The sequence below is a fragment of the Lissotriton vulgaris genome, chromosome 11 (assembly GCF_964263255.1).
Source record: "Lissotriton vulgaris chromosome 11, aLisVul1.2, whole genome shotgun sequence".
Classification (NCBI taxonomy): Eukaryota; Metazoa; Chordata; class Amphibia; order Caudata; family Salamandridae; genus Lissotriton; species Lissotriton vulgaris.
The window spans coordinates 392,859,894-392,887,728 of NC_141699.1; the positions used below are offsets into that span (position 1 = coordinate 392,859,894).

General features: G+C 42.5%; 1 protein-coding gene across 9 annotated transcripts in view; it reads left to right on the top strand.

Annotated features, from left to right (window-relative positions):
• The window catches only part of LOC147679851 (calcium/calmodulin-dependent protein kinase type II subunit beta-like), a 202,178-nt gene that overhangs the window by 137,406 nt on the left and 36,937 nt on the right, over positions 1 to 27,835 (top strand). For 7 of the 9 annotated variants that reach the window (XM_086943404.1, XM_086943411.1, XM_086943406.1 and 4 more), the window contains one exon: positions 679 to 798. The exons of the other annotated variants lie outside the window; for them this stretch is intronic. In XM_086943404.1, the coding sequence (XP_086799530.1) occupies positions 679 to 798 (120 nt within the window). The remainder of the gene's footprint in view (positions 1 to 678; positions 799 to 27,835) is intronic. 9 annotated transcript variants of the gene reach the window in all.

A 27,835-nucleotide genomic window follows, 5' to 3' on the forward strand; every position in this document is an offset into this window, starting at 1 on the left:
GAATAGCACACTTCTGAGTAGTTGACAGGAGGTAGATCTGGCCATGTGTGCCTTGTGTGTCCAGTAAAAGTATGTTGCCCCTTTTATTTAAAGTCTTTGTCATTATTTTGAAGTCCGAGTCTAAAAATGTTCAACTGCCGATTGGGTCATATGATTGCAGGAAGCAGATGTTCTTGTTCCAGAACCACTAGGATTCTGGGATCTGTAGCCCAGATCACGCCCAGGACTACAATTCCCAAAATGCCTTTGGGGAAGAACAAAACAATTCAGAACCGTTTTGGCCTAACCCGGTGCCTCACGGTTCCCCTGTCTCCCACCGTCCTCATTGACCATTTTTTGGTTGCTATGTACGTGTAGGGTGGCCCTATGGCTCCATGTCACCTGGACTCATATACAGTCCCTGCTTTACCTTTAACAAGCCTCTGTATTTTGGTGCGTCTAGTCAAAAAGGTTTCATTCTAAGCCAAAAGCAAAACTCCCAAAATACCTTGGTTTTTTAAATGGAATGCCAGGACTGGAAGTGTGGCATCCCACTGATATGAAGCCATTTGGTCACACTACGTAAATGTACGTATGCTTGTTCGTCCGTGTTTTTAGCTCTCATTTTTTTCATTCTGTTGTTGTTTTTTCTTTGTTCCTCTCTCCTCGTTCCCTTTTCTCTCCGTCTGCTTTCCTCAGCTGCCAGGTTCACTGACATATTTAACACAGTAAGAAGGGGCTCAGAAGTGGATGGGGCACAGTACGCCAACACCCAACACCGGCTCTCCCAACCGCACGTTAACTCTCCGTTTATCCAGCGTAAGTAGCAAGTCCACCGAGCCACGCTCCCTCGCCACCCAGGAGCACCCCATAGTCTGGACGCATTGTTTGTTTGTTCTTCATACCTGTATGTCTGTCTGCTTGTTGACTTCACCATTCACCTCAGTCATAATCACAGTGGCATCTGCCTAGGACTGCACCAGAGCTCTAGGTCGCTTGGCAGACTAGTTCTGCAAAGCTGCAGCAACTGGGGGGTGGCTGGTGTTCAGTGGTTCTACATCAGAGCTACAGGACAGGAGAAGCTGTAGTTTTTCCAGACATACTGTCAAGCTCATGGCCACTAGTGGAAGATGCTGGGGTTTTCCAGAGCTGCAACAGAGTTCCATGTCTTGCAAGATACTAGAGATTTCCAGAGATTCCTCAGGGCTCCAAGCCTATAGAGCACAAATAGGGGTTTGTCATGGGCGGCCTCAGATCTCCTAGAGAGCACTTTTCTGCATCTTGGAAATAGAATCCTTGTAGTCACCTTGGAGAACAGTTTACATATAAATTGGGTTTCTAAAGTCATCCTATGGCATACCAGTCTTTTACCGTTGTCCTTGGCAACTGGGATCACATAGGAAAGCCACAAAACTGGACATGACTTATAATGTAGACACTTTTAGCTGAAATTCAATAAGGAACCCATGGGACCAGGGGAAGGAGACTATTCCAGGGCACAAAAAAGTATTTGTGGTCATCAGCACAAGAGTGGGAGGGATATGCTGCAACTAGAAACCAGCAGACTGAAGGTCAGTCACTGAAGTGGGACCGGAACTGCATTCAGACGCTCAATTACCACTGAAAATAATATTGGTTAAGAAGAGAGGCTAATTTATTCTGCTCAGTAAACCTATGATTATGACGCATGCACCTAATGTTAAAACCTAGGGGTTAATATATAACTCAAGTTTCACGAACTAGTTCACAATTCTATGGTGTGAGCAATTTCTTTGAGACTACCTCCTCCCCCTAGGAGTCGAGGATCCTCCAGGCCCAGTAGAGGCCAGAGGGCAGGTCTGTAAGTAAGCAGGTTTGAATCTTGTATGCACTCTGGGTTCACCTTGCTGCCCTTTTTATCGTAAGAAGGCAAATGCACAGGATAAGTGAGTGAAAAGGGCTGGTTTACTCATTTAAATCCAAGCTGAACACAGCCCAGACTGGGAGTATGCATCTGTCATTGAGGGATACTTGCAGGTTCCTAAGCTTCCAGGTAGTCGCATTTCACCGAAGCATACAAAGACCATCACGCACTATCTTTTGAAAGCATTCCTAGTCCTACTCCGCTAATCTGCCTGTAAAACCTGGGATGTTGTGGATATTAATGGACTTTGGAGGTCTTAAAGAGAAAGCATGGCTAATGTATGAGAGCAAACATGAGGCTTATGGAAAAGTAGAGCAAGGTAATAAGGGAAGCATGGACTGCCCAAACTAGCAAAGAGGTTATCAAGAGCTCATGCTTAGATCCAGTAGCCCTGATTAAATGAAAAAATCACATAAAGCAATCACATTTTTTTATTATTTATGGAACACAGTTTGACTCGACATACAGGTGTTCAAATTTCAGTGTCCATTATACAGAACGGCTTCCCCTTTATAGTTTCAACTTCCTCCAAGAAGCTGAACAGTCTAGCCCCCAGTTCAGCAAAATAAAATACCTTTTAGCCAGTCAAAAAAGCCTAAAATTTCACCCAACGCTCTTCTTAATGGCCAGACCCAGGGTAAAATGCCACTGTCCCACTCAGCCATTTTGATAAGACACTCATAATAAGGGGCTAGTAGATGGCATTAATCACAATAAGGGGAGAGGGTCAAAATATTTAAGCAACTCCACCACCCCGAACCCTCAAAACACAATTTTACACTCAAGAAAGGGGTGTGGAGACTAGAATACATGTATAATAGCACGAGACAGAACAAAACATTTGTTTTGAAAAACTGCCCTCACTCACACACCGAAGTGTGTGACATGCTTCATCATCGGGTCTGCTTACAAAACGCCCTGGTGTAGCCACACTCAGGGCAGAGCATAAGGGAAGGGGTAGAAAATAAAAAATTACAAGACACAACACAAAACAAATATATCAAGGACAGTGATGGAACAGTGAAAACCACCCTGTGACTGGGAATGGTGATACGACAAAGTGCAGTTGATGGAAAGTGCTCTAAAACTGGTTTCAGGATACCAATCAAGACTTTATTTATAGGTTCCTCCACCAGGAATAAAAGAGAATAAGGTAGGTCGTGTTTAAATGAGACAGTTAGGTTCTCAAAACATCCCTCCTACTACTGCTTGTAGATGGCACTCATGTTTGGGTATAGTGAGAGTCGAAAAAGGCCCAGTTCGTGCTGCCTTCTTAAACGGTGCAGGTGTGAGGTGGGATATGTTACCTTCCTTCTACTCTCTGCTTTTGATGCGCAGACAGACTTTATCTCTCGTCATTACTCACACGGCCAAAACCAAAAGTTATAAAAGTGAACCTCAGCGGCTCCACCATATCTCTTCTGCCATCCTCAGTGGCAGCCTAACGGCAACTTATTGAGTTCAAACAGACTTACCACGGGTTGCATCAAGTCAATTTAAAAGAGTAACTCTACATTGAGTTATTATCTCTTAGGGTTATCCGTCATTGATTTTGTGAGCAGAAACTGTCAAAAAATGCCAAGACTCATTTTCCTGGGGCAAATGATATTGTTCCAGTTGTTTAAGGTAGTTAGTGATTTATCGGTAGATGTAATACTATTAGTACTAATATTGGTAGTGAGACTGGTAACACTACTTGTAGCACTAATAGTACTGATACTATGCCTGGAAGTGGTATTAGTAGTGTTGAGCAAAGAAGTACTTTGTGGTCTAGTAAACATAATGGTATTATTAATACTGGAACAGAATATAATAAATGCTATGGATTTTCTTTTTGTTTATCAAGTAAATGAAATGGGTCACTAATGGGTGAATACCAAAAAATAGATGTAATTGAATTGATACGTTTAAAATAAGGCAATTTTGGACTATAAGAAATGATTTGGGGCTAGTTATACAAAGCCATTTTGCAATCCCATACCATGCGGTTCACAAAATCACAGGATTTGCAACCACATAATAGCTTTTTAGTGAGTATTAAACCTATTTTGGCATGTACTAAACCCATTTTGAGAGTTGGAAAATCATTTCCAACTTGCAAAATGGGGTTACAGACCCATTCTGAATCAAACCCATACTGAATAGAAGGGACAGGAAAAAGTCTACCCATCCTAAATATGATTTGGTATGGTATGTATCAATGGTTTGCAACCAAAATTGCGGTCGCAATTCATTGATCAGTTACCGACGCCTTAAAGGTGCGGGAACTGATTCACAAGGGAAAATATGTCCCTTTGAGACACTTTTACCTTTGTGAAATATGTTAGCAGACTCTGGGCGATTAGACAGTGGCTCATATTTAAATATGTTACCAATAATCTCCTTATTATTTAACAAACCTGTACAACAGTGCAAAATGTTACAAAATGGAAGGATCAACAGACATACATAATGGATCTTAGTACATCATGAGAAATCTTTAATTAACAGTCATTAAGTAATTCAAATATTTTTCAGATGGGTTTTGAAGACGAGTAAGGCCTGTGTAAAGCACATGTTTAATTTAGGGGTCACATGCATGTACAATGTATATGGCTGATTTTGAGGTTGCTGGCATAATTTTATTTAGATAAGAAATCACAAAGAAGACTGTATTTCTATAGTCCAGTTGTAACTCCAACAATTGGGCTTACAACTGGTGCAAGATAAAGCTATTCGGTACAGAATCGTATATCTCAGAACGAAAAGAAACTAAATAATGACTGAACTTAAAAAAATAATTTTTATGTCATATATTTCTTTCATTTAGTAATCTACGTAGGCCAGGGGTTTCTCCTAGAAATTACCATCACCCTTTTTCTCTCTTTATTGATCACGTCTCTTTCAATTCAGTATATTCATAAGCATTCACAAATTTGTGAGCAGTATACATATATCACATCCTATGATTTGGGGTAAAAATTATGTTGAGATATGTAGCGGATTAAGTCAAGAGTTAAGTGTATAGAGATTTAAACAGAAGGATCGCAGAAAAAACAGTGGTCTATAGCAAAGTAAGTGTAAAAAATTATCAAAATGAATCTCTGTAACATGAATAGATTCAGCAGCAAAATGGAATAGGATAAGCATTTATGACAAATATTTCAAACATGATGAAACCTGTTTATACAAGAAGCATGTAGGCCTGAATGTATGAACGCTTTTTCCCATAGACACAGAATAGGTAAAACCCTTTGATACATCAGACCCACTGTGTAGAAGTATAGAGGTATATTAAAAAATAGGGACATGTAAAACCTACTCCTCTTCATGAGCAGTTTCTATCACAGGGTGGTTTTACAAATCTGCTGCACGAGTTGGTAAATTGGGGAAATACATGTTTCTTCATACATGTATCAGTTTCCATCACAAGGGTGGTTTTACAGATTTACTGTACTAGATGGTAAATCACAATAAAATCCTTGTTCCTTTAAATTCTTCAAGGTCAATCAAATGTTACACCATACCCAAATAATGATGAACCTGACATATGGTCTAAATATCTATCCGTGCTTCTTACAGTGGGGGAGGCAAAATGCTATTAGATGGAAATGTCATTATTATTTACCAGCATATGGATCTTACTAAAACTGTGAACTATATAAATTTAGAAAGCTTATAGCATTTGAGTGCATAATAAAGCTCGTTTGAATTAACTACGGTATGCTCAAAATCCATATTTGACAATATAATTGTATTCATACCATAATCAAAGCTATTCAAGAACTGTCAATTTTTATATATCTGAGATGTTAAATAGAACACACTGTGAGATCTTGCCTAAGTGAGCTCTTGAGCTCTTGTCTCTGAAATTCTTGATTTTCTTAAGAGGGAAGTTAAAGCGGATAGTGACTCACTGGACTTGTGATCGATGATAACTGGAAGACTCATTATGTTTAATAAAATGGAACTATTGAGGAGTATATCTCTTTAAAACACCTGGGTAATAGTGTGAGACTCCTGTTTTTGGAATAGCAAAATTAAAATTTCATAAATCAGAACGAAAGTTGTCTTTAGGTTAAGCTTAAAAAAACAGTTACTTCATGCCGTATATTTAACAAATAGTGATTCACTGTTTCTTACACACAACATAAATTCCACTTGCTGAAAGCTAAATTTGTAGATATACTACAAGGGGAAGTGACTGTGGGGTCAAGGACACTCTGAGATTAAATATTTGAGCTCAACCAATAAATAAGGAAGATTCTTTTAGAACAACTAAAATATGTGACACAAAGTAAAATCTCACAAATTAAGGATGTGTAAGAGAACCTTATGAATGCAGCAGAGAAGTTTTACAAAATATTAATTGAGTTCTGTTACTCCCTATAAAACCAAGACATCTGATTTGGAAGCAAGAAAATGATCTTGTCAGGTCAAACAAATAACAAGAGGATACAGTAACTCTGTTTACAAGGGATGACATTAAAGAGATAATATAGCGAATAATATGGCAGCAGGTTCCGATTGCATTTTTTGTGAATTTGATGAACAATTTATTAACAATTGTTACCTATGATTTAATTGCTCAATATTGAAAGTGTTTAAGAATTTATTTGACTTCACTTAAGCTGAGGTGACCATCTAGCCTAAAAATTACAGGGACAAAACTAGATGATCTTCCGGTATTCCTGTTAAATGGTGATGGAAGTGGCTAAGCTAAGTTAGACTTAAGGGAAAGCCTGTGAATGAAGAAGTGCATGGGTTCCCACCTTTCTCCCACATAAAGATAGGGTTGGCTACACCAATCAGGCTCCATGCCTATTAGATTATGTAGTAACGGACTTAGCAGAACCTGTTATTAAATGCCAATATGGCATTTCAGAGTCAATTGAAAATATTGAAGGCAACGGTTTAAGGCAAAGCACTCCTTTTAAGGTTTATCATATGGATCAGAAATATATAACACACTATTAGACATAGTATAATTTATCGAGATTGCAACTTAACCTTTAAGATTGGCAGGGCAATGCAGCATGGCTGTCCACTTTCAAGGGTAATCATTGCTTTGTCTCTTGAGCTCTGCCTCTCTCATCTTAATAAAACAAAGCATATAACCAATAATTCTAGGTTGTAAAGCTGTCATATTGGCCATTGTGGACAATACTTCTGTCAATATTGAGGTGTTTGTTCCTCTTGAAAACAGAACTGAAGATCGGAGATCAGCTCCTCCTGTGGCAGGTTTCCAGACACTGCCTATATGCACTGTTTTGCCTGCAGCTGCCTTGTTTTCCGGTATTGATTACTATACTGCCTGTTTACCTCCAAACTATTTCAGTATCTGTGTAGCCTGTTAGCCTTTTTTATTTTATTTTGCAGTATCTGTGTAGCCTGTTAGCCTTTTAGTTTTATTTCACAGTATCTGTGTAGCTTGTAAGCCTTTTAGTTTTATTTTGCCTCCAAGTTTATTTTGCAGTTGAGGAGCCACTCGCTCCTTTCCCGCCTGTTTGCACTCCCGCTGTCCACCACCCAGGGCCCCTCCCAGGACCTACTTATTGGAGGCAGCAGTGCCGCTCCATTAAACTAGACCCCCACCCCCGATCAGCTCCACCATTAGCAGTTCTCCGGGACGTTGCCTTAGTGCATTGCTTTGCCTGGTGCTGCTCCATTTGCTGGTATTGATGATTTTTGTAATGTCTGTTAACCTCCAAACTATTGACGTACCTCTGTGGCCTGTTAGCTTTTTTTGTTTAGTCTGTCCTGCCTACTCTTTCCCGCCTGTTCTCCATTCTGACACCTGCCACCCACCGCTTTGCCCCCTCCCAGGACCTTCTTAATGGAGGCTGCAGCATGGATGCACTGATAGCGTGCTGAAGGCAAGTCCATCTGCACTTGTCTGCACCTGGACTGCGCGCAGCGCCATAAACCCTGGTTCCTCCACCCTGTTCAACACCGCCGCAGACCTTGCAAGTCCTTGTTCCCAAGCTTATCGACGGCAACTGCTTCCGTACATTTACATGCACCACCAGAGGACCTTTCTCCTGCCAACCCTGCTGCTTCACCTGCAACACCAAAGCAACCAACACCAGAGACACCTGCATCCACCACACCGACCAAGACCACCATGGCACAACTCCAGTGCATTCTACTTAGTGCATGATTGCTCGGCAAACATGCCACAGAAATCTAGGGCATGATCTCTTCCTTCACCCTGGATGTCTTCATCCTCACAGAGACCTGGCTGAACCCCGCCTCCAGGCCTGGCATAGCCATTGCCACACCCAAAGGCTACAATTTAACACACCAGGACTGAACCAACAAACAGAGGTGGAATTGCCATCTTCTATGAGATCACCATCTGCCGCACAACCTCCACAGACGACCTGACCCGGTAATGGAGCATCTCAACTTCACACTCTACACAGACGAAGAAAGCACCATTATAGGCACCCTTGCCTACAGACCACCAGGAGCACACCTCAGCTTCTGTAACCCCATCCCTGACCTCATCGCCCCAATCGCCATAGACTCGGGCACTACATCTTCCTTGGGAATCTTAACTTCCACCTTGACGACCCCAGCGACACACACACAACTGACCTCCTGGAAAGCATGAGCAACATCAACCTCAAGCAACTTGTTAGCAACCCAACCCACATCGCAGGACACACTCATTACCCCATTTTCACGTACAGCGACAGTCAAGAACAACTCACAGCTCACCTGGATCGACCACTACAGTGTCCACTTCACCATCTCAGTACTTACCAACACTGGCACCATGCCCCTCGGCTCCATGCACAGAAACTTGGAAAAGATATCAGAAGGCTAGTGGAACAACGCTCAACTCCCACCGCCTGACACAACATTCAACCCAGAACAGGCTATGAAGAACTTCTCCCAGTGTATCACAAAATGTGCTTACACAATCACCCCCGCCATGTCTGCCAAATCCAGAGGACATGCCAGAAAAGCCAGCTGGTTCACTGCGGAGTTGAAATCCTCCAAATGCAACTGCCGCCAACTAGAAAGGAAGTGGTGCACCAGCAAAGACACAGGTAACTATACCACATTCAAGACAGCACTAAACCAGTACCACCACCTCCTGAAAGAAACAAAGAAGAACCCCCTAGCAGACTGCATAGAAGCCAGCACAAACTGCAGCAAGGAGCTCTTAGCCATCGTGAAGGAGTTTGCCAAACCTGCAGCCGCTGAGAAAGACATCACCCCCTCCCAAGAACTGTGTGACACACATGCGGATCTCTTCCACAATAGGATCTCCGTCATCTATTAAAACTTCAAACCCCAACCCCCACTGCTGACTGTATCAGCCTGCTCACACCCACAAACACTAACCCTGAACACATCCAAATTCTTTGGGATCTTCTCAACTCAAGCCACAGTCACCATCATGAAATCCGTGCACTCAGGAGCACCCACGTACCCCTGTCCTCACCACATCTTCAACTTATGGAGCAAGACAATTGGCCAAAAGGTCAAAGTCCTGAACACCTCCATCAACTTGGCCTTCTTTCCTGAAGACTGGAAACACGCGGAAGTCAGACCACTCCTGAAGAAACCATCCGCGGCTCAACAGACCCGAAGAACTACCGGCCCATCTCCCTGCTCCCTTTTCCAGTAAAGGTTCTCGAAAGGCATTCAACCAGCAACTCACCAAACACCTGGAACACAACAACCTCCTGGATCCCTCTCAATCTAGATTCCCAGTCAACCACATCACTGAGACAGCCCTGAACGCAGTCACAGACGACATCAGGGCCCTCTTGGACCGCGGCAAAATGGCAGCCCTTATCCTCCTGGATCGGTCAGCTGTCTTCAACACCATTTCCTAGCACATCTTGATCAACAGACTTCACCACATCGGAATCCATGGGGACGCCCGCAAATAAATCGCCTCATAGCTCAACAGAAGAACCCAGAGAATTTGTCTTCCTCTGTAGACTTCGGAACACAAGAAGATCTGCGGTGTCCCCCAAGGGTCATCCCCCAGCCCCACCCTTTTCAACACATACATGACCCTGCTGGCCAACACAGTCAGATCACACAGACGCAGCATCATCTCCTACACCAACAACACCCAGCACATCCTCTCGCTGTCAGAAGACCGCACCACTACCAGAGCCAACTTCCACAAAAGTAGGATGAATGTTGCTGACTGGATGAAGGACAACTGTCTCAATCTCAACATGGACAAGACAGAAGTCCTCCTCTTTGGAAACAACACCTCGCTCGCAGCCTCAGCATCATCTTGGACAGCAAGCTATCTATGAAGAAACAGGTGAACGCAGTCTCATTCGCCTGCTTCCACACCCTACAAATGTTCTGCAAGTTCTTGAAGTGGCTCCCAGTCAACACAAGAAGGACCGTCACACAGGCCCTCATCACCATCAGGCTAGACAACAGGAACACACTACGTAGGAGTCACTGCATGCCTTCTGAAGAGACTACAAACAATACAAAGCTCATCTGCAAGACTCATCCTTGACCTCCCCAGACGGGCCCACAAAACACCCCACCTCAAGAAGCTGCACTGGCTCCCGATCCAGAAGAGATGCCAGTTCAAGATGTTGACCCACACATACAAAGCCCTGCACAACGAAGGACCAGTATACATCAACAAATGCATAACCTTTCACCAACAAACCAACAAGACACCTACGATCCGCCTCCCTCTACCTCGCAGACACCCCCGGATCTACCGAGATAACCGAGGAGGACGCACCTTCTGACACCTGGTGGCCAAGGCTAGGAACGACCTTCCCTGCACCTCAGGTCTGCCCGAGCAATTCAGGAAAGTACTCCAGGCCTGGCTATTTAAATTAACAAATCACCGCAAAGCAATTAGCGACTAAAGCGATCTGAGACCCTCACGTGTAATATGCCGTGCTTTTTAAATCCTTCATTGATTGACTTGGGACTCTGGATACATTTTTGTGTTCTTTTTTGTGTATTGTATAAGCATTAGTCTACCGCTTGCTGCCAAAGCTGATATTGTCAAATCTGGATTCCTTATACCAAGCATCATCCAGTAACATTAAAAGATGAATGACTTGCTGTTGACATTTATTGACTGCACAAGTCAGATTACAGTGTTGCTGCAGTCCATATATCAATATATGTGTATTTAGGCCTATTCCATTATATGTACCTTCAACCTATTTTAAGGACTTGTCGCCTATATTAATTAGTTTATTTAGAATTATAAAAACGTAGGCAGCTTTGTCATCTTAAACCAGTCTTTCTAATAATGAGGAATCACTTACAGATTTTCTTCTTTATTACTGAGCAGTCATAGAGGCAAAACTATTTAAAATGATGAACTGTGCTTGGCCGGGATGTCATTGACTAGACTTAGTTCTCATTAATCAGAGTCTGGTGGAGCAGTTTCACGTTTGCACATGTACCTTCCCTCATAGGTTGCTCTCCACTTGCAGGCTTTGCTAATTTCCCTAAGATCCCATGCATATGTTCCACCCCAGTAATGGCTTAATTCTGGCATTCGCATTGTAATTGGTATCATGTCCTCTGGTGGACTCCTTTCGTTTGTGGGGGTGCAAGACAAATTTCACATCCCTTAATATAGATTCTTTAAATATTTACAAATACATAAATCCAAACAGGAACTTATTAATAAAAGGAAGCTGCTAAACTTGTTGCCTCTTAATAAAAGTGCAAGTCAACGAAATCACCCATTCTTGATTTTCTTTATTTGCTCACAACAGATTTAACAGTTATATGTGAAATAGTTTGAGACATTTGACACAGTCGTCTCTGGACAACATATGATGGCCATCAGAACCTTCAAAACAATGTAGTAGGGCAATGTTGTGCATAATACACACTTTCTGATGGATACTTTTAATGTAGATTCATCACCTTGTGAATATTCCCTGGTGCAAAACTGGATCCGGAAATTGTGAAAGTAGTGCTCCTGTGCGCCGGAAGATGGTGCCTTGCGACTGCATCAAAGTTGTTCTGCAGCGGAAGTTATGATGATTCATCAACACCGACGCAGACTCTGCTAGCGCTGGAGAAGGATTTGTGGTTTATTGATCTGTTTGACTCTGATCCAGCGTCCGCTCAAGCTCGACAGAGGCTACACCCAGAACTTGACATACCGCATCTTATTGCAAACCCATCAGACTCAGACATTATTCCATTACCCTGTGGGCATGCACATACTTTGTACCAACTATTTTGCCTCGGATTTTTACTAGAGCTAGCCTTATGGAGAGGACCCTGGATGAGAGGAGGAAGGCTTTTCCCTCCTTATGATGCAGATGACTTATGTGAATGTGCAAGAGCCCCCTCCCCCACCTATAACCAACAAGATTCCCACTGCCATAGACCTACTCCAGCCGAGGTTAATTTTTCGACCAAGCATCTAATGCCCGAGAGCTTGATTGTTCATGCTACCTTCAGCAAAGTGAACACAAATGTCTTTCTGACCTCTTCCACCAATAGGAAGTCGAAAAGAGTGGATTCCTTTGGCAATTGCATGTTCTCTTGGGCTAGTCTTGTCTTGAGATCTGTAAATGCATTTTGTCTCCTTGGCCGTTATACCCACATATTCTTGGATGGGAGGAGTTAGATTTTGCCTGCAGTCCCATAAGAACTGCAACCTTCACTGGCCCAGCCTATTCAAGATGCAGCCAAATTTGTTATTTTGATTGGGCCGGGATACCACGACTGTCTGGGCAGAGCTATGGGTACTTGTGTGGCTTAGATCTACTGGCTTCTCCGGGAAATTCAATTGTTCTTGATGGACATGCCATTTGACGGCCTGTTTGATAAGATACTCATTTGCATTTATCACGCTTTGTCACCATTAATAATCTTCTTCATCCCTCCCAGTCTTGTTTTCGTCAGGGTTTCTCCACTGAAACCACTCTATTGGGAGTGACTGAGAATCTTCGCCTTCTATTAGATCGAGGTGAAACGGCTGCACTGATATTGCTTGATCTCAGTGCAGCCTTTGATACTGTTTCGCACAGTATCCTCCTGAATAATCTTGCCTCCTTTGGCATTAGTGATAAAGCCTTGCACTGGTTCTCGTCTTTTCTCACTGACCGGACTTTTCAAATTTTTTCCAATACGTCTACATCCAACACTTACCTCTCTCCACATGGTGTACCCCAGGGTTCAATTCTTAGTCCTCTTCTTTTCAATCTTTATGTTGTTCCTCTGGCCCATATTGCACATTATTTTGGTCTTAATCTTTTTACTTACGCTGACGACTCTCAGATTGTGTTTTCCCTATCCCAAGCTGATCCCTCCTCTCCTTCATCTTTGCAAACGGGTCTTAGTGAGATCTCCCGTTGGATGAGCCGCAATTTACTCAAACTAAATAGCGATAAGACGGAGGTGCTTGTCTTTGGTAATAAGCCTGATCTATGGAGTTCGAGACATTGGCCTTCGACCATGGGCGGCCTACCCATTCCTTCTGAGCGAGCGCGAAATCTTGGGGTCATTATTGATAGGGATCTATCGATGAAAGACCAGGCCAATAAAGTTGCAGCCACCTGTTTCACCATCTTAAGGTGGCTGAGAAAAATGTTCTGGATTCTGCCTTCCGACACCCAGAGATCCGTCGTGACAGCCCTGGTGACCTCTAGATTGGACTACGGGAACGTGCTCTATCTGGGGGCTACCAGGGCGGTCATGCGCCGTCTTCAACTAGTTCAGAATGCCGATGCACGGCTTCTCTGTGGCTGTCGGAAACGCGATCCCATTACTGAGCGTCTTAAGGAACTGCATTGGCTCAACCTTGACAATCGGGTAAAATTCAAGGCATCGTGCTTTATGCACAAGATCAAAATTGGAGTTGCCCCTTCCTATCTCCAGTCCCTTGTTAAACTTTATGTACCTGCACGTTCTCTCCGTTCTTCTTCCCAACACCTGTTCTGTGTTCCTAAGTTCAGGCTTTCCAGAGTGGGTGGTCGCTCTTTTGCCACCTTGGGACCCAAACTCTGGAACTCCCTTCCCCTTGACTTGCGTACGGAGCACTGCCATTTCCGCTTTCGTAAAGCCGTAAAGACCTGGCTCTTTGTCCAATAATTTCCCTTCAGACTGTATTCTGCCATTGTCATTCAGCGCCAGGAAACCCTTACGGGTAGCTGTCGCGCTTTATAAGATTAATAAATAAATAAATCAATAAATAGTGGACTTGGCCCTGGAACAATTTAAGGAAAGCGAAGCAACAGCACTCTCTGGGCCTTTCAGCCCTAGTCCTGTAGCCCCGCAGCAATTTCGTCCTTTTCGGGGATCGGCTGGGGGCCTGGCATGTAAACAGCAGTCAACCCCACTGCCCACATCACAGGCTTGCCAGCCCTTTTGTGGTCAAGGCTGCAGTTCTGGCCAACTGCACTCAGGCCAATAGGGACAGCTTTCCACCCAATCCTCCTCGCCCAGCAACTGCCTCAAAACGTCTGTAGTGTGCCCTTAGAGGCACCCAGTCACCTAGTCGGGGTCTAAATCGGCCACTATATGTAGGAGTAGCAAAATCTCACATCAGAGAAACGGGTCGTGCAGATTTTCGAACAAGGCTTATGGACTTTCCAATCTACTGTACCTGCCACCGATAGTGGAGCGCCTAATTGTGGGCCCAGCTCCAAGGTAACCTGTCAGACTCCAAACAGGTGTCAGAGGAGACTGCAAAAAGGTCTGCAGTGGTGTGTACTTGACCTCAGTTGGACCAGTGTCGATCCTCTCTCCCTGCCCACCTGGAGTTGACTGTGATGAAAAATATGTCGCAACTAGGTTGGGGAGGGAATCTTGGAGATGTGGAGATGAGTACTCTAGCAGAGTCCTGTTTGTACATCAACCTACTGAAGCTGTGGACGATTCGATTGATATTTAAAGTTTTCCCACCGTCAAGGGACTACTGTTGCATGTTCTTGTGGACATCATCACAGCTATGTGGTACTGCCAACAAGCAGGGCAGAGTGGAGTCCTGAGTACTGTGCCGATAATGATGGCTTTCTAGATGATGCCACTTGCATTAAATATGATACAGGTTGGCAGTGGGAGCCAGTGGAGTTTTATCAGAGTGGCCATTGTGTTGTCATTTCTTTTAGGTACTTGTTGAGGCATGCTGCTAGGTGTAAGTTATCTTTAAGAAGGGACAGCGTGGAGTCTTGAATGCCAAGGAATAAGGCAGTGCCACCGTTCATATGCAAGAGTATGAGTGCTTGAATGGCAGCCAAAGCTGTTTTCTGGGAGAAAATGTTTCACCTTTTAGGAGAGATTGCTGGTAGCAGGCCATCTTGGGTTTCTTTGTTATGTGTTCCTCGAGGGTGAGGTCACTGTTAAACACCTTAGCTGCGGCGCAAATATCCCTCCCCAGTGCTGCGCTGTCCATTGGAACTAGTGCTGAATGGACGTCCAATGGTCGTGCGCAGCACTGGGGAGGTAGCGCTCGTGACGACCGTTGGCCGTCAGCAGCGCTTAAGAGGTTAAGGTGAATCCAAGCCAATTGACCTAGGATGAAAGGTGGAGTTCAGATCCATTTCAAGCTCATGTCATTAAGTCAGGTTTGAAGTAGTTATTGCTTGGTGTTTTTAGCGAATAGTAGAAATGCTGTTTCGGTGGGGTTGTGCCTCGGGTAGTTGTTGAACATCAAGGTCTGCAGGAACTGTTTGACATTACTCCACATTGCATTTCACACAGCTACTACTGAAAGCATTCTCCATGACGAATACATGGTGCACTTACATCCATATGCTCCTTTGGCCCTACACATGGTATGTCCAAAACCAGTACTTAATTTGTAAAATGAGTGCAGAGGCCCAAAGCTCTGCACAGAAGTCTGCGGCCAGTGCAATTAAACGTCGGCGCATCGAATACAAAGGCTTTGTAGTCTTGAATTCACCCAGGCCTCTTTAACCCTCTGCCAGACACCCCTTGCATCTCACTTTTGCAGTTTTCTGCTTTCTTCCTTTGTGGCGGATTTTCTGTCTTTCTGTTCCTCCTTCTTTCCCCTTTGTATGTTTTCTCTCTTTTGCTCTTGAGAAATGTTTGAAGATGATAAATAAGTGTCGGTCCCCAAAATGAGTGCTCATGGGCCCCACCGCTCAAATTAAACAATACAAACACAAGAAGATGATGGACGGAGCGCTGAAACTTTTCAGACACTCCGCCCCAATCACAGATCTGGGTTAAATCCATCATCGTTCTTTAGCTCACTTCTCCACCCCAGTTCAGGCCCAGCCATATGCAAATCAGTCTTGACCCTGTTCCTCCTGGGAGCAGTCCAGCCCGAACTGCCAAGTCAGGTCTTCCCTGGACCAGAAACAAGCATCCTGGGACCACTTTTGGGGTAACACTCCTCATGAATCCAGTGGCAAAGTGAGCAAGGGAACCACGTCTTGGCATACCCTGCCAACTCAGGGCGAACAAAGAAAACACAAGAAGATGATGGACAGAGCGCTGAAACTTTTCAGACACTCACCCCCAGTCACAGATCTGGGTTGAATCTATTATTCTTTGGCTCACTTCGACGTGGATCCCTTGCTCACTTTGCCACTGGATTCAAGCTAGCCTGGCTGATAAGGGGTATTAGCCCGAAACCGGTCGCAGGATGCTTGTTTCCGTCCAAGAAGTCCCAGTTCGGGCTGGACTATTCCCATGAGGCACAGGGTCAAGACTGATTTGCATATGGCTGGGTCTGAACTGGGTTGAAGTGAGCTAAAGAACGATGATGGATTCAACCCAGATCTGTGACTAGGGGTGAGTGAATGTTTCAGCGCTCCGCCAATCATCTCCTTGTGTCAAATTAGACAATGTCCAAAAAACTTGTAAATGGACAGCATGGGCCATAGTACAGAAATAATCCTGAAAAATAAACACAGTTAAATGGCAAAACTGATAAACTGCAGTTTTTTTTCCAGCGTAATTGTGGAATTCAGAAGGAACCGCATGACTCCTTCTGTAATTGTGAAATTGCAGTCACTCTACAAATGCCAGCACTTTCCTGGGTGGGTGTGTCTTTATTTCTGGGACTATAGCCCCTTTCAAATAATGACGTTTCTGTTTGCTGGCGTGCACTTACCATTAGACATTTTCTGCAGGGGCAAACACCCTGTAAGGGACGATCAGAGTTTCTTACGTTTTGGTCAGGCCCTGAGAGTGGACTGAGTCTGAGAGGTGGCAAGAAAGGCCCCAAAGACTACTAGGAGAAAGTAGAGTTCTCTTATGCACTGTACTTGGGGCCTTGCCCCTTCCAAATCCAGCATTTACAGGACACCTGGTACCCTGACTATAATAGTGTGAAACTACACCTTTGCCATTTCCTTATGATACTGCAGTGCTAGGAGAGAGCATTTTGAGCTGGTGAGACGAATGGTCTTTCTTGCACAGACTTTACATTTTTACAAGCAAGTTTATTTTCTGAAAGTTAATAATTAAATCCTTAAGTACTAAATCCTGCGCCACCATACAGTATTCAATAATGTAATTTCTTTATTGTATAGTTGATAAAAACCATAACAATTGACATAAAACGACGTTCTGCAAACATTAATTTAAAATAAAAACAAATTTACATAAAATTTCCTATTATTGAAAACTCGATCAAGCAAAGCATGCTATGTATTTTTAAGTTTTCATACATTGTGTAGCGCTGCATTTCCAATTGGCATGTATATTTTTAAAAAGGAGTCAGCTAAGTTTAAAAGTTTTAACCACACATACTTCGCAAGCATAATAACTTTTGCTTTGCTTTTCAATAAATTCCGAAAAAATCTGAAAAAAGTAGGTCTTGCGGAAAAACTGTTTTAACAGGAGAACTCTATTGCAACACTGTTTTTTGAGAACATTGTTGCACAAAAATCAAATTTTGCGAGAATTGTTGCTGGAGGCCATTTGCCGGTCAATTACCGGTCCTCAGTGCCAACATAGGGACTAAACTTGCTAGACCTGGAATTAAGGGGTCCAATACAGCATTTGACTCCCAGTTTCGGTCTTGTTTCTGCATACATTTTCCTCCTGCTGTGAACAGCAGGAAGGTACACTTGCTATTAGTGCAAGGTTTAATTCCTTTTCAAAGCACATCAATGCCCTTTTTTGTATTCCAGAACTTTTCATTACTTTTTCTGAAGTTTAGATAAAATTAGGTTACCATTAAATGAACAAACGTTAAGACAATTCATCAGCAGTTAAAACAACTACCTGTCACTGCATTATACTTAAAAAAGATACAAATTCCTAACATTTTGTTTATATAGAATTATAGATAAGTAGCAGTGAATATCTGGGAAGTTTTTCACTGAGGGGTTCTAAGTGACTTCAAATAGACAACAGAAACGAAGATCTGGTTGTCTATGGTGCTACTCGGAACTATGAGGTGAAAGACATCCCAGTTAGTTGTTGGTTCCCATCTATTATGTTATGTATGGCCTCCAGCCACCCAACCCACCACCTATGGTGCTGTCTCAACCCTTCCTCTTCCATCCCGTAACTGTTTCCTCTACGCTCCATCAGGGCTTAGCGCTAATGCTATGCTGACAGGCTCTTAAAAAACCCTCTCAGAGTAGGCTGGAATTCCTCTATGATGTAGCAACAGTGGGCCAGAGAGTCATTATTTTCTACAAAGAGCTACAAGTAGTTACTATGAAGAAATTTAGCTGGTAAAGATCAATTAAAAACTGATCAAAAGTTGCCAGAACTAAACGGCTCTAAAGACGTGTTTATAATGGAAGGGTTACTTCTGAATTTACTTTTAAAGGACTTTCACTGTGATTCAAAGCTGTCGTACTTTACCAGCATTTACCAGCTAGGTGACCAATTGCTCATAGAGATGGGAAAGGAGATTCATCAAGCTAAATTGCGCTCGCAAAGGGCCAGATTCTGAGAATCTGGCCCTTTGCCAGTGCAATTTTTGCATTTGGGATTCATCATCCCAAAAGCAAAAATCGCTATTTGCGAAATCGCATATTTGCGAGGAATTGGATTTAAGGAATCTCTATTACAGATTCCTTAAATGCAATTCATTAACCAATTTGAAATTGCGAATTCGCAATATTTGGTCGCTATTTACCACAAAGTCTGACTTGGGGGTAAATTGCGAAAAAATAGAAAAAAGCACTTTAGTGCTTTTTTCTCTGTTGCATGTTACACACACACATGTCCTTTGGACATGTGTGTGCGCAACACCTGTGTAAATTTGCATTTCAAGGGTGCTACAGGGTGTCCTTTGGACACCCTGGCACCCTTGAAATCGCTATCTTATTTGCGATTAGCTAATTGCTAATCGCAAATAAGGAATACTCCCCATTCATTCCTATGGGCCTTTAAGGCCCATAGGAATGAATGGGGATTTAGGCCTTTAGGCCCATAGGAATGAATGGGGAGTTATTCCTTATTTGCGATTAGCAATTTGCTAATCGCAAATAAGGAATGTGTAGGAATCGCAATTTATTTTGCGATTCCTACATGAATCCCATTTTGCGAGTCTGTAATAGCGATTCCTTATGAATCGCTATTGAAGACTCGCAAAACGGGTCTTTGATGAATCTACCTGAATGGGACTAATTTAGAATTTGGCACATGGGATGCACCATCACAAACACGATGGACATCCCATCTGCTATATTAGAAGTCCCAAAGGATATAATACAGTTGTAATAAAGCAGACATGATATCCGTAAGATTTGTAACAGAGTATCGCACATGCAAACTTTAAGTCGGGATCCAGAGGTCAGAATATTTTGTCACAAAAAGTGGTTTCAATTTGCAACTAGTCTTTTTGCCACCAATATTGGATTTTGCAAACTGACCTATCCACTCGTAAGATGTTTAATTAAAATTCCAAATCGAAATTTGTTGCAGTCAAACCTGCATTATTAAAATTCATGTTGATGGCAAATTATGACTCACTGCAATTGGAGGCAATCACATAGATGGGGACCTGCAGGGTTTAGCAGACTACCACATCTGTGATTGCTTTTAAAAAAGATATATATATATATTTTTTATTTTTTATTTGGAGATGCTCAATTTCCTTAAAGTAAACGGAATGCTTTTTAGAAAGATTTTATAAAAAGCTCATGTCAGAGTTGGCAGTGATCTCTTTAATTAAAGGCAATCACATGGCATGGATGATGGCCTGCAGGGGTTAGCAGACGACCATGTCAATGTTTTCTTTTTAATAGAGATTCATTTTAACCCCTCCCCTGCTGGTGACGGAACCACTCCGTCATCAGCCGCGGTCGCGCTGTGCTGCTGACAGAGCGGTTCCGTCACGGCCCGCTCTGCACGCCTGCGCGGCGCGGATTCCGCGCCTGCGCTGAGCGTTCCATTGAGCGGGCAGGGCCGTGACGGAACCGCTCCGTCATGAGCACAGCGCGACCGCGGCTGGTGACGGAGCGGTTCCGTCATCAGCATGGGCGCGCCGCGCGGCCCCCCCACCCCCTTAGCGCTGCGGCGGAATAGCCGCCGCAGCGAAGGGGTTAAAGCAGACTGATTTCTCTAAAGGAAAACCGCTGCTTTAAAAAAAGAAACATTTTTTATAAAAAGCTTTTGTGAGAATTGGCAGTGGTCTCCGAGACCAATCCCTAGACCACAGACCAGAAAGGGGAAAATGCCCCTTCACTTTTGCAAATAAGTTACCTTCCCAATTTGTGAGTTGGCACATTTTTATTGATGACCAGAAATCCTGTCACAAACCATTGATACATCTGGTACTGTTTCACTATTTGGAATTGATGCCCACAACATGCCCCTTCCAAATACCGAATTGATAGCCAGTCGCATTCCTATTTTAAGACTCGTCAACCTTTACAAATTCCTAAAATGGACGTGGTACATGGCCAAAACAGTTTTACAGTCGCAAACTCCAAATCTGAGTGTTTGCAAATGCAAAAATGCTTCACACATCTGGCTCTATAGCTTTGCAGGAACGGATATTGAAATGTTTTAGATTGCTTGAGCTGGTACAGAGGTAAAAGAATGCAATTGTGTGAGGCTAAGAGTATTCCTTTGGGATTTTAGGGGAAAAGTTAGTTTGATAGTTGCACTTAAATGGAACAATAATATTGTTGACTGCAGATAGGTTGGAGAAATCAATGATAACTTTAAATTATTTGTCAATATTGATCGTTTTTAACAAGCTGAATTATTTAATGATGGGTGAGCATTAAAGATAACTTGTGTAAAGAGAGTGTTGGTAGAGTAACCTGCTCTCCATTTTCGTTACAAAGCACATTTATGAGATTTAGTCATTGTTAGTTCTGAATAAAACCAAGATGCTTTCTTTATCCTAGATACCTGCTTTTGTGTTCTATAAATAATTTGGTATATGTTGAGCAACAGTGGCAAGAGTATGGAGTCTTGAAAAACGCAGTATAAGATATCTCTTCTACTTTATATGGAGAAAAGGCTATCATTTGCATTCAGTGTTTGAAAAATGAGGACAGCAGTAGCAAAGCGTTGCTTATTGTACTATTGGCAAGTAATCTGGACTCTGAGAGAATGGTCAAGGGTGTGAAATGTTGCAGACAATCTACTTAACACCAGCATGCCAGGTCCACCCATAAAAAATGGGCGATTATTGCTCAGTATTTCTGTATCAAGATCAGCCTTCTTCAGAAGAGGCTTGGCTATCACCTTTTTTTCCATGTCAAAGGAGCTAGACCATTTTCTAATGAAACTCAAAAATGTGCAAAAATACATTAGGGCTGACTAGCAAAGTTTTTAATTCAGTAGTCAGACACAGATAATCGGGCGAACCAGAAGCACGCAAGTTGTTGATCTGCTATTGGCTGTCTAACTATTATAGGGCAGTTTATTACATAGTTGAACTGTGATATGTTTTCGCTTCTATACTCTGCCCCAATTTTTAGGAATTTTATTTTAAAACAAATTAGCTAATTCCTCACAAAACTTAAGGGAACTGCTTCCTAGTATAAAACAACTGTAAGGTCCCTGGAAAATTCTTTAGAAAAAGTTATTTAGGGATATTAGGGGCTTTTATTCTCCACTCAAAATAATATATCCTCTTGAAAACACTAATTTCTTAAAAGTTCAGCCTACTGGTGTAATCAGTCCTAGAGATATGGTCGTAATTTCCCCACCACCTACTTTCAAGTTGCCTTAACTTCAATATAATTCCACATAGGTATTCTGCATACAAAGGTTGATTAGATCAATTTTTTCCTTGATGCTTCAGAAAATGAATGTTTATATCGGGAATTTCATTTAAGAAGGCATTTAAGTTATACATCATTTCATCTGGGGCAGCGTCTGAAAACATATTTTTGCAATTGAGATTACGCACAAATCAATTCAAAACAGTTCAGATGGGCATTTGTTCAATTTCGACCTAAGTATGTTTGATTACATTTTTCAGTTTTTAAGATTTCTGAGAGTGGAATTTCAAACAGGATAGCTACGTGAACCCACTGACTTAATGGGAGGTGGTCTTTTATCACATCTTCATTAATTGAGTAATAAGTTTGTTCGAGAAGATGTCTGGCTGTGTTAGTTGAAAGGTTAATGATACAGTCTAGATTGTAGGTTTTCGGTCCATTTTTAAATTGTAAGGACGGGTCAGCAGGAATAAACCAGAGATTTATTTCCGATAGAAAGGTGACATTGTTTGTGGACAGGGCTTTTTGTCTAGTATCTGCTAATAGATTGTTTAAACAGCTGAGAGAGTTTGTGGATCAATATATAATAGAAGTTGTCTTATTTAGTTTTGCAAAAGACAGACGTAGCATTTATATCATGTTCTGTTTCAAAAGTCTATACCTGAATATTAAGACATAATGGAGCTAAATCTGTCCTCGCCCTTCCCTGGCTTACGTCCGCATTGTTGAAAATGTATTTCTGCATAATGCTATTCTTTAAGAACAGCATTATTATAATCTTTAAACATGGTTTCAGTTAAAAATCAAATGTCTAATTGATATTTTATTCATAAAGCGCAGCCATCATCCCCATAGGGACATCCCGGCACAAGATCAAACACCCAGAGGCTCTGCAAATTCAATGCCACTAGAGTGTAAAGCCAGGGACTTACAAAATGCAAGGCAATCGTCTGTAAGGCAAATTTCCAAAGGTAGGGAATACCAATGTTGTGCCGCTATATGCCCAAAGGAGCGGCCACCCACTCTGGGTTTCCTGAGTTGTGTACTGTGGATCAAGGCTTGATGAGAAGAACGCAATGCTCATTTAAATCCCAAATGTGGTGGCGATGTGCTGCGTCAGATCTAACATTACACAAGATAGCCTTTAATTTTAAGTTATGTGTATTGCTATCTTTCTGAGTATGCAAATGGCCTTCAGAAACTACACAAGCCCCATTAATAAACAATGTAGATAAATATCTCTTCCATTCTTATAATCCTCCATTCATCTAAGTATAAGGGTAGCCATCTTAGACACTTAGGTCAGAACCACAGCAGCAGTACAGTTCCTCTGCTTGCGACTAGGTTTTCAGTGGCAAAAATTAGATGCAGTGTGGGGATTTCAATCTGTGAATACCACTAATCGCCAGATTAAATGTACATAAAGATATTGCATTAAATTGGCTACACTGCAATATAACCTCACTCTGTACTGTATATAATCCTACATTTTTGCCGTTTTTTGCCCTCTACCACAATCATCCTGTGTTTTTTGCCTTCTCCACAATCATCCTGTGTTTTTCTCGAATCTTTTTCTTTCGTTCTTGGGGGAAACGTGTTGATGCTCCTTTGCACACCCCCAGTGTTTTCCTCTCCTTCTATAGCTGCTTTACTGCCACACTTGTTCCAGTTCTGGGCTTTCTTCTTCTGGTTACAAAACATTTGGGCTGCTCCAAATTTCTCACACTTTTCTTCCTCTCTGTTTTGCACAGAGCAACAAATGCCTTTGTGTACAGCACGAGTGAGCAATACAGGACCCATAAAGCACATCCTGTCAGAGCATGACCATTCCCGCCTCCATACCATTCCCCAGACGTGCTATTGTGATTAGATTTACTCTTTGAGGGTCTCTATTACAGCCCTTATTCAGAAGCTCGGACTTACCTCGACCAGCATACTGGTTTTCATCCACTCCAGGGCAACTGCTTCCTTCCCCAAGCAGGTCTCCATCTGCCACTGTTTTATGCCACAAAATGACTTTGTTTAAGTACTCTGAAGTCAGACTTTCCTCAAGTTACTGGTATGAATGAGAACTTCCACTACACCCAGATCCCTTATCTGTTTAGTAAAGACAAACAAGCTGCCTAACCTTTCTATAGACATTTTGCAATAGTTGTATCAAACTAAACTGAAAAGAGCTGCACTGGGCATGGGTCAGACAAGAGATAGGACCCCATGTAGAAAAAGGAAATGTATCCAACACAGGTTCTTCAGTGTGGTCTTGTGTTTAGAATATCCACAGCTGTTTAATACAGAATTCTGAATACTTAAAAGTAAACTCATCTTAGTTTCCTGACTTTGTGAAGGGCAAAGAACTCATAATGTTCCTCACCACATTTGCTCACAACCAATTTTTAAATCTGTCCTTAGTCTAGGAAGGTATTGTGAGACCTTATCGAAGGTTGAGAAAAATGCAACATTGCACGAGGAGATCTAAGCAGAGAATTAGGAATTCCACTATTTGTGAGGCTATATTGCAACTGATGTTGGTACATCCAGAAAGGACATTATAAGTAGAACACCGTAATCACGGCTGTGACTTGCATTCCAAAAGAGGATTCTTTGCCTGGTTTGTCGACAAATTTCTTAGTGAGAAAAGCATTGAGATTACGTCAGTTTCATATTTCTAGTATGCCAGTCAATCGAAAATTGTATCTGCGCTTGCGATTGTTGTGGTCATTCTCTTTTAGCTATGGCTATTTAGCATCCTAGGCTGCATTACCACCCTCAGAGCATGGTTGTGACTATGATCGAGTACAATAATTAGCCTTACACACACTTTTAAATGCAGTTGTCCGGTTTACTTTTTACAGTCGAAACGATTAAGTTGGGACATGTAAATATATTTACCTGCCCACCACGTGACGCTGCAAAAAATCATTTTCTTTTCATCTGAGCATGTTACATGTGTACCTCTTGTTAGTCTTGAAAGCACTCCCTTTCAGGACTTTAGAAAAGCTATTACATTTCATTATTCGAATTCCACTAGAATTTCACTGTAATGCCACGATTCCGTTATTCTGTTATCATGGCTAGTAATTATGGTAGTACCATGAGTTCACCCTAAAATATGGATTTAGTGACAGTAATGCCACATCACTTCAAATCACAGGCGTGATGTTATTTGTTGAACTCACATTTAATGTGACTTGGGGACATTTCCAACTAGCTTCAAAAGGGCGTGTCAAGTCTGGCTTTTTCTATGACTGACACTCTCAAGGGGTGTGGCTTGCTTTTATTCTATGCCGTCTTAAATTAGACCAGACAGTGTCTGTATGTCTATGCAGCAGAAGCAGTGTATATGTTCCATGATTGAGCTGAATAAGATGTAGTGTAGGAAATGAGGATCTTGCTGAGGGCGTTTCCCCAGGAGGCTAGAAGGGTTGTGGCCGGTTTTGTCGCGATGGGGACCGGTTTTGTTACTGGGGGCCCATTTTGCAGCAGGGATGCAATATCGCCCCCTGGTAAAAAAAAAAAGCAGCAGTTTTGGATGCACTTTTATTTAAGTAGCAGTGCTTTACACTTGCACCCTCGACCCCCTCCCTTTCCTCGCCGCCAACGTGCCCGTCTGATTACATTGCCAGGGCTGATTTGTGTTCAGAGTCCGGCACCGATGTTGCCGTTTTCCGTATCCAACAGGTATTCCTAAGCCGGATCTGGGATCAGGCTGAAGGTGTGCAATATGCAGAGTGAGTTGTGGAGTAATTTTCGGACACCAAGACAATTCAGCAGCAGCCGCACGTTGTCCGCTTTCTGTTGGGAGTAGCAACCTGTAGGTGATGAGGGCTTTCTTGTTTTCACTTCCAACCAGGCCAAAAACAAAGACCTTATTTTAACCCTTTCGATGCTGATGACGAGCTCAGCTCGTCATGATGCACGGTTGAGCTGTGCTGATGACGAGCTGAGCTCGTCATGAAACCATAGCAATGATGAAATATCAGCACAGGAGGGGAAAACACCTAGCAGCCAAGGTGTTAAGGGCCATCAACATTGCTTTGGTTCAAGTTCCTCTCTGCCTTAAAGCTGTCTCAGTAGCAGCCACCATGGAGGGGAGCAAAGAGCCACACCTTGTTATTTCTTCACAATTCACAAGCAGTTAAGAGACTGTGTAATGTGGAGACAGGTGTTTTACAACCCCCATCCCCATGTAAGAGATGTGCATGCACTGTAAGAATGCTAGATGTATTCGCGTATATGACTAAGTAAACCAATACAACATTGAACAGCATTTTCTAATTCATTTTTTATGTAATTTTTAAAGCACTCCTCACCCTTGTGCAGAGCGTCAAAGAGCTTCACATAAATACGCACACAAAGGCAATAAATTATACCAGTGTGTAAATTAGTGTACAAGAAATGTTACGTAAAGCAATGAGTTATTAGGTGTACGAGTCCTATATTGTTCATAGTTGTAGAGTTGTGGATCTACCGACCATCATCTCTTAAGATATAAAGTCAGAGTTTAAAATGTAACATAGCGTGTGGTCGGGTTCCGGAACCCGACCACACGCTGACCGAACCCTCGCCACCTGGCGCTTTCATTATGAATTCTCCTTGATTAAGGACACCATGCCCGAAATGCATCGGAGTCTTCATCAAATGATCAAATTTTGACTTTGCTATGAATTTTGTTGATATACTGCTAATATCACGAAGAAACCATTCATGATAATGATAATAAACTACTTCTTCAAATAATATCGGAATCAGTTTTTTGATCCACCCCGGAGTGCCTCTCATTGGGATGCATACGCATCTTCATGCGTACACTACTCATTAATATATTACAGGCGTCGGACGGAAACGCCACCTGAGAGTGCACCCAACCTTTCAATCCTTCACTAAAGATTCAAGGATTTTGTTCAACTTCGCAGTGCACCCTCTACCTCTATTCTTTGTCAGCTCCTAGATTATGCCTTCCACTTGCTTGTCAAAGATGAGTTTAAGGTGTGCAAGCGCATTCTCCTGCCCGCCCCCATCCAGGATGAGTCAAGAAGGACAGCCTTGTACGTAAGAGTGCCTTGCTGTTGCCAACTCCTTGAACTACCAAGGCGCAAACTCCATTCTCTACGGACTGCACGGTACACACCTTGATTGGATCTAGTTTATACAGAGAGTGGAAGTATTTCTCCTCCATGCTAACCATTTTTGTCCACCACCAATCTCTGCAATTCTGCTCCTCATTCCACTTACTAGCACAGACAAAATGTCCTTGGATCTAGAGCAGTCAATCCTCCATAACTTGTTGAACACTACCTGCGGTGGTATCTCACTCATGACCATTAGCTTTGTCCCTGAAGCTCTAGCTCCCCCATGTCAGCTCAACTAAGTTGAAAATATACTGCTGTTCAATGTAGTCTAAGACCCCACCACCTATACCTTTCAAGTTGTTTTACTTTTTATACAGAGAGAGTGCTAATGCATCCTTTAAAGGATTTGATTCTTTTCCATTTCACGTCTATACTAACATCTATATCGTGTTTTGACCCAGATGAGAAGGGGCCATGCATTTCTACAATGCTAGAACCAACGTTTGATAGCCATCTTACATGCTGCGAGGCCATGCCCCCAATAACTGTTTGAGAGGAGAATCTATAAATACCCCTTTTGAGAGAGAATTTTACTCCTCTGTGTCACAGAAAAAAAGCAATACAATACCTCAGCACGTTAAGTGATCACTGCTAAGATATCTGTAACTGGCTGGTCCCAGGTACAAATCCCCTCACATGCAACTTTTTTATACTTCCAAGATCAATACACTGATTGTTGTTGAATTGAATAAAATTACGCATGGCAAAAATGCAAAAACAAGCTCTTTATAAAACCGCAT